The following is an 11067-nucleotide window of genomic DNA, read 5'->3' as shown; positions in this document are numbered from 1 at the left end:
CCAGTTTCAAAGACAATGCATATTCTATCAGAGCATGTTTGTTTGCATGTTCACCAGTACGTGTGGTTAATGCAGACATGATTCCTTACAAAAGGTATCTACAGAATTTGGTGTTTTAACATCTGAACAGCTGTTCTATTGCCTGAAAAGGTTCAAACCTATTCTTATTTTTCATATTTTTGTTATTTTACCAGGTAAGGCCAACTGAGCTAGCGATGTGACTCTTTCTCAGAAGCGACCTGACCAGAAAGGATAGTTCAACAAAGTGGCTTACCGTCATGTGGACATTTATATCAGTAGCAAAAACACTGTTTCAGTTTCATTTATTTGGTATAGCCCTGTGAGCCATTCGCCTCTTGAATCGGGTGCAACCGCAACAAACAAAAAAAACATGAACAAGAAAAACATCTTCTTTTGTTCTTTCGGTAAAGTCACGTAGAATGAGAATAAAATAATAAATTGATAAAATAACACAATAATATTCTCACAACGTTTCGGCCACAACACAAGCGGCCTTCATCAGGTGAAGGGACGAGACTGTCTGGAAGACAGCGCCAGACGAGACTGTCTGGAGGACAGCGCCAGACAGTCTCGTCCCTTCACCTGATGAAGGCCGCTTGTGTTGTAGCCGAAACGTCGTGAGAATATTATTGTTGTTTTATTTTATCAATTTATTATTTTATTCTCATTCTACGTGACTTTACCGAAAGAACCAAAGAAGATTAATCCTTGCAGTCACGAAAGCTTTAAATCGAAAAGAAAAAACATCTTAACCTAGCGCAGAGCGACAGCAGCAGACTGCACCTCGAGCCTCCACCGCGCGTCCACGAGAAAAGCCACGGTCCACGCTCACGAGGAATTGACGCGCAACAAACCAGGACACGTGCTCCATTTAGAAAGTGTTTCTTTCGTGAACGGTTTGGTAACACTGGCGCGCAAGCAGTTTAGAAGAGGTGGGTGGCTCTAAAGAAGAGCCTTTGGGTTGGTTTAGTTTGCGCGAGAGATGGGCACCCAGCCTCCGAAGCCGTAGACCACGTCCGTGGCGATGACGGTCTTGCGCTTGGCGTGCTCCGTGCAGGTGACGGCGTCGCGGATGACGTTCTCAAGGAAGACTGGAAACGAGTGGTGTTGATTCTAAATGTGTAGGGGAAAAGCCAGAGGACCCGCAGAAAAATCCACGCGACCACGGGGAGAGACACCACAAACTCCCAAATATACAGCAGGCGTCAGGGTCGGGATCGAACCCACAACCTCCTTCATTACAGGCGAGGGTAGTTAACATCTCGGACGGGTGTTGAAACCAATCCTGGTCCCATTATACAATGTGTACTTATATACCTGATTTGTTTTTATTCATTTACGTTTAATGACTTGCTTATCTTTTCTGTATTTTGCACTCCTATCGTTTGTGTTACAGTACTTTGTGGAAAGTCATAATTGTTTTTGTCCATAGGAAACACTGTGATATATCGTACGATACGATCATCGTTTCGTCCTTTTTGCGAATATCGTGATTATCGCAGCTCGTTTCATTTGTTTTTGGCATATACAATTTGTTTTCCGGACAAAATATGAAGTCACAATACAGCACTCTCATAACAGTAATTCTGGTCTGTGTTTTACCCCATTCTCACTCACACCATGAAACTCAGTCACATCCATTACACACACAACACACTCCTATACTTTTTAAAACAATTTCACTTCTTCCAGTCTGCAATATTATATAGTTACATGATATTGTTAGTGTCATAAAGCCTGCACCTGTTACCCGAAGCTTAAATATTAATCGTAGACATGCCTCTCTGCATGTCAGAAAACGCCATTTAGGACACCACTCCATTACAAAATACATTCAAAAACTATTCATATGGATATCGTTGATTATACAATTAGTAATTGTATACCTTCTTGGTTTTTATTCAATTAATTTTAGTGACTTGCTTATATTCTCTTTATATAGCACTTCTATAGTTATTTTGTATTGTTTGTTGTTGTAACTCGATGACCCACCCCGACTGGACATGTGTGCTCGTCAAAATCCTTCAGGATAAATAAAGACTCTGATTCTAATAGTACAAGAAAGAGAACCATTGCCCATTCATTACCCGCAAATGTATTCATTGGAATGCTGTACATGTACACAGAGCAATCACCGCCCACTTCTGTGAAAACTTGGCAGGACCCTCCTGAAAGAGTGATGATAACGAGTGAGGCTTTCCTGAGTAAACAATCATTCATTAGCGATGAGAAGACTTGTGGCAAGGCTTTTTGAGTGAACCACCAAAAAGCAAGTCGATAATGTGAAATACGTAATGGGGAAATTATTTCGCGATAATCGTCGTATCGTGATATTTTCTATCCTATCGCCAAAAAAATTATAGCGGCGACCCTATTGACCAAATGAATCTGTAATTTACGATAAAATCCCATATCGGAATAAGAGTTCAGCCTCTGTGCGTTTCAGCAAAAACCATCAGCAGTATCTGAAGGACTGCATCTTCGTGTCCAATACAGTCACCATCAGAGTACATTTGAAATGTGACCGACTGACAACAGCAGCGGTGAAGCAGTGATCGACAACTGTGGACCGATTTCATCATGAAGACCCATCGGCACAGCAGTTACCAATGCTCATTGCTTCAAAGTCTGCCTCTGAAAACCATTTATGTGAACACTTCCACACTTCTTTTGAATGATGGGGAAAATGTAATGGGATTGTCCACACCATGTACTTTTGACATAGAACCTCCACCAGGGGGCAACTGAGGACACAGGGCTTTCTGGAACAATTGCAGGCCAACGCTCTTGCTGGGAACGCCACTGTGGCGGTTTCCACTGAATAATCTAAACCATTTGACTGTCATGCTTTCTTAAGTTTACAGTGCGATTTTTTTACACAGAAATTTGGTATTTAAATAATAATGTACTCATATCCCAAAAGTAATTTAATAAGTTGACAAGTCATTATTAAACCTTGATATTTAACTGGCTCTAGAATTATCTGCAATCGGACAATATGTCCATATGCTCGAGTCTAATTATTAATTAATAAAGATTCCTAGTAATTTCCCATAATAGATGCTCATTATGTAATGCATTCGAAGATGTAAGTCTACATTTACGAAAACTTCATGGGGCTTATTGGAGGCTTTATTGACAATTCAATGCCACGATGACAAACATGACATTTGCAGTCACTACATGTTGCAGCCAGTAAGGCAAGACTTAAAAAACCCTCTACATTCATGGTTAACAGTACATAGCTCACGAGGTACAGATATTACTAGTAGGTAGCTGAAATTGACAAGTATAAAAAAATACATTATCATTTATGCCACTACTTTTGATACAGTGAAGTTAGAAGTTTTATTTTCTCAGCACGCAATACAATTTAACCATGGAGAGCAGGTGATCAGAAGTCTTATACAACATGAGCTAGCTCAATTTTATGAAGCTCTAACTTGTTTTCAAACACAGTAATACTATCGTACAAAACACTAAACCAAACATATCATATATAGCTTACAAAACAAAAAGCCATTTCAAATGTTTTCCCCTGCAATGTAATTAGTTTACTTTTCATTTAAGTCAAACAAGTGCTAGTCGCCCAATGTATCGTGAGGGAAACATATATACACCAACACACTTCATCACTTTAGGTTTAGCAGAATTAACCAACCAGGAGCAGCAAGCTGTTGGGAAACCAGATGGACCATTCATCTCCATGAATATCCCTTAGTACCGTACCACCACATAGGTTCTTACGTAAAACACACGTTTATAATCCAGTCAAGTTCAGAGCTCTGTAAAATAACTCTGAAAAAGCAAACATTTCAAGATAACACGTGCATAAATTGGTTTTCTTTAACATTCCCATGATTTGTATTTGCTACTAAATCCATATACATCAAAATCTCAATATTCATGCAAGCAGTCATCACTTGACATGCTTACAAATGAAATGTTCCATCTTGATGGATTATGCAGACGAATATTTTAATAATGGACAATTACAAACAAAATACAAACGCAGACTATATTTTGCGGATAAATATTTGAGGTGGAACCACCTCCAAAAAAAGCTTACGTTTTATCCACTCCTACAATATCAAAGAGACACATGTATCTACTTTGCTACGGAGCTTAACGCTCAAGCTGATTATCATAGCTCATGAAGGATCAACTTCACCAAATGCCCTTCAGTTGTAAAAAAAAAAAAGTTCAGTTGAGGTGCAGTATCAATCTGCCAAGTTGATAGCCATCGAATACATCAGCTCAACACAATCGTATCGAGATGGAGACCAGGGATGTGTACATTTGTGAAATTAAATGTACACAAGTTAATATTAAGGCAGACATTTAAAAAAAGTTCGTGTCATGTATAACTTGTGCTGTTGTACAAATGAGTTGGCTTACATTGGTTTAAAATACATATCTTGATATCACCTACTGTGCTAAAAGATGACCGTGCTCTATGGGAATAAAAGTGGCCCAAATCTATTCCAGGACCAAAGCAGTTACCAAATGCATCAGTGCATTATTGTTGAGAGTAATCATGGCACTGTGGTCAGCACATTCCACAACTGACCCAGCAACTGGATTTAACTTCTCAGCCACAGCTACCATGTCACCAACCTGGACCGACCTGTGAAGTATGACCAAAACAACCGACACGAGATGGAGAGCCCATCGTCCAGCAGTGGCTTGACAAAGCATTGAAATTAATTATCAATTAATTATATCTAATGTTTGTAATTGTATTCAATTAACAAGTCATAGAACAACTTGGCCGAGTTGTTACAAGTAGCCAAAAATAGCATTAATCACAATACTGCAAAATAAAGCGACTGAAAAATGTGTACAAAAAATATAACAGAAAACAAGAGTGCAAGCAGTTGGACTTTTTAAATGTTCACGTACATATGCACATTTTTATGTTCCTTATGTACAAGAAAATGAGATGGCATGGGAAGACCATTTCGCATGCAATAATGACAATCTTGATATGAAGCTTTCCAAACAGCAGAACTGCCTCACCTGATGACGATTGCTCGTGTTGCGATCGATACGTCGTGATCTATTAATTTTCTATGTGACTTAAGCGAAAGAACCAAAGAGAATGATGACAATATAACACTGGCCGACTTAATATTTCTGAGACGTCACAAACATCCCCAATATAATTTTCCAGTACCTTCCAAATCACAGCAGCTATAATTAATCATTACTTACATTGTTGGTCTAAGCCAAAGCTACTTTGAGCTTTAAGTCATAAATATGCATTATACATTCTAGATTTTGTTACACCGTACATAGTCTATAACACAGGCAATTAATTTAAAGGCCGTAAACACTGCAGACATTACATTTTATCTTACAAAATTGTGTTTATCACGCGACTCATATCAACACGTTTCAAAACAATGCAATGTTTTTACTTTTATAAATCACGTTCATTCATCATGCATCAGCGCAAGACCGTTGGGCCAAATGTGTGACCTCTTGCACACAGCATTCGCATAAACTTTTCTTGCTGCCATACCAGCGTCGAGAGTAGTTTCTTTGATCCACATATCACGGGGGTGATCACGGGGGTGGCGCTATTCCTTTGAGGGCCACAGTCCACTTTGAACTTCAACCACCAATTGAAATGCGTTTTTTTTATACAAACCACAGTAAGGTGGTTATTCAATACCAATAAAACATTTTTGAAAAAAGACATTCCTCATTTTTAATGCACAAGGGGCGTGCTGTAGCACATGAAAAATCTAAACTCTGACAGACGTTTCGAAATTTTCTAAGTACAAGTCAAAATAAGGCTTGCTTTCCAGAATTTAAAACAGGTGTTTTGCGAAATGCTGAACAAAACATTTTAAGTGTGTATGTCAGGCAATGTAATGTTGATTATAATCCAAATGTTGAAGGACACAATGGACAAGAGAGATGCTAAATAATGGTTATTTATATTCCTATAAATAACCATTATTTAGCATCTCTATAACACCTTTAGCAATAAATGCAACAATGCAGTAGCACCATCATTCTATTCCATAAAATGTCCTTTTGTACAAGTGCATTCACTTTACACAGACATTACACAACTTAACTTATCCTACACATAAAATATGCTACCCTGAATGGGTCAACTTACAGAGAAGACCACATACCTCAATGTTTTACTGGTGTGAAACGTAAACAGTGTAACATGTTACCAATTTCTTTACCGAGAAATCCAATAATTTCTCAATATACTAAGATGAGGCAGGTTCTGATGACAGCAACAGCAGTGTCTTAAGTTTAAAAAAATCACGAAAGATTGCGTGCCAAAAAAACTCCTTCGCATACCAATTTGGGCACAAATGCATTTTGTGAGCAATTCAAGGCTCCAAATAATAATAACTGCCCTGCTGTTGAGTGTAAACAGTTTATTTATATTTGATATGCAAAAATCAAACCAGTCATAGCTTATAACAGTTGGTTCGGTACAATAATTGTTCTAAATATGACTGTTTTTGCAATTGCATTGTTTGCAGAACAGATTGCACTGTAGGTAATTCTTCTTATATCAAACGTCTTGCCTATGAAGGTCCTGAACTAAATCCAAAACGGAGCATCTTATGACGAGTGTTTTTGTCCAGTTTACATAAAACATCTTCAACTCCAAGGTTTTCTTTAATGTGGGTTGATTTCAATGTGTACCTGCAAGCAGAGAAAATACAACATGATTCACAATGACAGAACCACACAACATTGTTAAACTGTCATACAAAATGTAAAACCCCACAAGAACAAACATTTTAGGTTAATTTACAAGGCATTATAAAAGCAAAAACAATGCACAAAAGTGAAATGTAGACACTTTATTTATTCTAATCACAAACTTACCAGTCTTGTTCCACCTCTACACCATCTATGGGGAAGCCTTTGTTCAGCAGTGGATTGACAAAGGTACAAATAAATCACAAACTAAAACGTATTCAAATGGTTATAACCACTCGGCCATAATATTATATTTGAATTATTACTGAACCCTTGATTATTTACCATTCAAATGTCAGCATATAGTTACAACAATTGGGTTATGGACTTTAGCCATACCAATACATGCTGTAGTTTGCATTAGAAAAACGTATTTATTTTCAAGGTCAAACGACACTATGTCCCAAATTCATCGAAGGATGACTTATTTAAAATTACGGCTCTATTAAGTAGATGAATCAAAAACATTTAACTGGTTACTTATTTTGCATATGATTACTCGGCCACTTTCAAAACGGTGGTGGCCTCTACATCACGTCTACTGAAGGAAACCCCCAACAAGCAACACCCAGCGTGACACGTTGAAGATATCAATGTCACCAAATCCTGCTCATCACCTCCCATCCACAGGCACACGTGGGAATAGAGGATACTTTTTTTCGCAATTACTTTAATTGCATCAGATTCGCCGATTAATCAAACCGATATTTGGTTTAATACTCTCAATTACTTAAATAATTAAGATTTGCGAGCTCTAGACATTTGCGACTGGTCTCCGTTATCCATTCTACTGACCGTTGCAGAGATTTACCCGGGCGACGCAGTCCTTATAGCACTGTTTGTATATATTGCTGTAATATATTCAGTATCCGTCCCATACCAGGTACCATGGGAGGCCAAGTGTAAGTAACCATATGGCATGAGTTACTGTGGCACAAGAAAATCAATAATGAATTATTCTAGCAGCATAGACCCATTGTTTATTAGTTTAGACACAATATACTTCTTCCAGACACCAATAATGCAATAACCTCAGTTGTCCATTTCAACTTAATATATTTGCTTAACATTACACTAATTGTACCTGCAGGGTGCAATGGCAAAGTGTTGGCAAAAGAGCTCTGATGTATGACAATTAAAATTTAATTGGAAGCTAGACAATCATGAACACGTATAGAAGCTAAATTATTATTTAAAGTGCAATATTATGGCGTACTTAGCTGTGCTGCTAAGCTTTGGTTAAAAGCACATTATGGGCATTTGTAATTCTAAAACGCCTAAGTCACGAGTCAATGTACAGTAATGCAGAGAAGAAGTGGTGATGATATTAAGGGCAACAGAGGCATATATAAAGAGAAGGCCTGCTTTTCTTTTACGGATAAATAGCTGAGCAAAACGTGGCTGAATTAGGTTTTAATACAGCAACTACAAAACATGGAAAAACAAAGAGGCCCTTAATTTATTTTGGGACAAATGACGGCGATGTGGGGCAGCAATGTGAAATGAAAGATGAACTCTGGCACACGATGTACAGCTCTTCTTTCAAATGGCATCAGTGCAGTGCGCAAAGTTTAAACCTTTTCCTTGCCTACCCACACAATCTAGCGAATGGCATATTTGGACGTATGTGTAATGAATAACATTTGAAAAATGTACGTGCCTGTCAATATGGCTGCACCTCCCCAACAGCTGGTTTCGACCTATCCTCTGTGGGTTCACCGAAACCCTGAAATGTTGCATACAGCCTAACATAATGACCTTCATAATAAAGGTTTTTGGGTTAGATCGCGTTTATTTATAAATGTGTCGTAACCCTCCACCACCCGACACGGCCAATCAGCAATATACAGCACAACTATGATGACCTTGTGGTACTTACAATAGACATTATTTAAACTCCAGTCTGTTTTGTCAACAAGAGGAAATCTAGAGTACTGCAGCACCTATGCCATAAAGAGTTTGTCAGTCAGCACTTCACCTCTTACATGCGTGGGATTAAAAGTCGCCATTACGAGCGACATTTAAGCCTCCAGATGTGGTGATTTTAAATGCCACGTTAGAGCGATTTGAGCCATATTTAGATTTTGAAACGTACTGCCTTGGCGATCATCGCCATTGCTGGTGACGGAGCTGCCAAAAATGAAACACATTTTTACACTTGTCAAGATGTGACGAGTAGGTAATTTTATTAGTAATTTTTACAGGTAGAAAAAAATGCCTGGTTAAGTCCAACCGATTTGACTAAACAGATTTATCTAAAAATCAGGCTGAACTGATTTGTCTAAAGCAATTTAATTCATCCAATACAAATCTCTCCAAGAGTGTCGATCTGAAATTGCCGGATTACTAAAATATCTAAAAGCTCATCGTAATAACAGATCACTCGATTCGCCGGGCGACGGCGGCTTTGTCGCGCCGTGTACAACGCGATTTAAACACATCACCGCAATGTGGGCCTGGCTGAAATAACCTCACCACGAGGTCATCACAGCCAACCTCACCATCGTTGTCGAGTTCGATACATCTTACAGTACTGTACCACCAAACCACCACATCATCACATTACCACATCCGCAACAAATAGCATAACATCCACCATCATGAATACCACCACGATCATGAATACCACTGCGATCATAAGCACCACCACAATCACAACTATCAACGCAAGACCATCACCATTACAAAAGTGCGCACACACAAGTAACACTTGACTGGCATGTCAGCACACACACACACAAAAACACACAACACACACACACGGCATTTACCTAACAAAGCCACCGCGGGCCTGGCAAATGGTGTTGGGTGGTTGGTGACGACAAGGCTGGGAAGGATGTTTTTTTTTGTATCAGCGCACCTGCAGCCGCACGTTCATCACCATGGACGCCACGAAGTACATGTAGGGGAACCTGTGGCGGAACTTCCACGCCAGGTCGAAGAGCAGCAGCAGCGAGCGCGTCATGTTCTTCGAGAAGAACGAGTAGAAGTGGCCGAAAGCCGCGGCGTCCGTCAGCCCGACCATGGTGGCCTCGCGAGATGAAGCCGGCGGCAGGCTTCCCGGCTCGGGAGGCAGCGAACTGGAAACGTAGTCGCCGTAGCGTTATGGCCACCACAAGTGAAACGCGAACACAACGGATGATTGATGGTCTCTGTGGGTTGAAGCGCTGTATATGTGTGAGTGTGTGGTGTGGGGGGAGTGGAGTTGGATGGTTGCCGGTGGCTGGTTGGCTCGTTCGAGGGCCAGAGATTGGTTGGCCAAGCCGCGATCCGTCCTAAACACGGGTTTGCCTACCACCCCCTCCTCCTCCTCCCCCACCCGATGAATGAGCGTTTTAAGTTTTTGCCGCTTTGCGATGTTTACAGCCTGTGACCGCCGACGTAACGAGAAGCACGGACGAACAATGAAATAGGCCGCACGTGGTTACAGTGAATATGGCAGGCACACGCGAGCAGTTTTATAGCGGAGCGCACTGGACACACACACACAACACTAGAAACTCTCGACCTGACACGAACCAACTATGCAAACGGCAACTTGTACGATCGATCACCTAAATCATATCCTTGACCAACTAGCTAATCGGTCACGAGTAATATATCCCACTAACCAAAACCCATAACTACATTGCTAACCAGCCACGAAGATTGGTCCACCCACACCGACCCCGATAAACCAACCAAACACCGCCCGAACGGACCCAAATCTAACCCCTATCCAACCTCGCCACTAGTACTGGTCCCAGACGAGCCTACCAAACACTAATACTCGCACATATCCAGAACCTTGTGCGAACCAGGCGCTTGCAGTATCCCCAACCTTAGCCAACTATTTCACGTGGCACTCTTATTGAGCATAACCATAATCCCACCTCTCAGTTTCCGTAGGGTCACTTTTTGTTACGTTTTTCTTTTCCAGTTTTGAAGCTCAAGAGCGGCCGTCACGTTCTCCAGATGTCGGCGTGCGGGGTCTACGCAGCGCGGGTGAGATTGTGGTGCGCGCAGCGTCTCTCTTCGCCTCGTCCACAGAGTTTGCAGCGTGTGGCGTTTTATAGCGCGCGTGGCGTGTGCCTAGTTGGGGTGGTGCTCGGCCGCGAGCAGTGGTGAGCTGAGGCTATGCGTGACTTGTGTGTAGGGGGTGAGCTGAGGCTATGCGTGACTTGTGTGTAGGGGGTGAGCTGAGGCTATGCGTGACTGTGTGTAGGGGGTGAGCTGAGGCTATGAGTGGACTGTGTGAAGTGGTGAGCTGATGCTATGCACGAAGGGGTGAGCTTGCTTTGAGTGGACTCTGTGTAGTGGTGAGCA

The 11067-nt window shown here is 40.9% G+C and overlaps 1 protein-coding gene across 1 annotated transcript; it reads right to left on the bottom strand.

Annotated features, from left to right (window-relative positions):
• Positions 1-3131: 3131 nt before the first annotated feature.
• On the bottom strand, positions 3132-10940 carry LOC116954183 (small integral membrane protein 10-like protein 3). The gene is made up of 3 exons (XM_076074292.1): positions 10635-10940; positions 9623-9842; positions 3132-6702 (listed from the first exon to the last, which is right to left on the bottom strand). The coding sequence occupies exons 2-3, from the start codon at positions 9785-9787 to the stop codon at positions 6676-6678; spliced, it is 192 nt and encodes a 63-aa protein (XP_075930407.1). The 5' UTR covers positions 9788-9842; positions 10635-10940; the 3' UTR covers positions 3132-6675.
• Positions 10941-11067: the final 127 nt, after the last annotated feature.

The sequence above is a fragment of the Petromyzon marinus genome, chromosome 3, assembly GCF_048934315.1.
Source record: "Petromyzon marinus isolate PM22_M1 ecotype Great Lakes invasive population chromosome 3, UKy_Petmar_22M1.pri1.0, whole genome shotgun sequence".
NCBI classification, from domain to species: Eukaryota; Metazoa; Chordata; class Hyperoartia; order Petromyzontiformes; family Petromyzontidae; genus Petromyzon; species Petromyzon marinus.
Note: the sequence above shows the minus strand (reverse complement) of the source record. Positions and strands in the feature narration are given on the sequence as shown.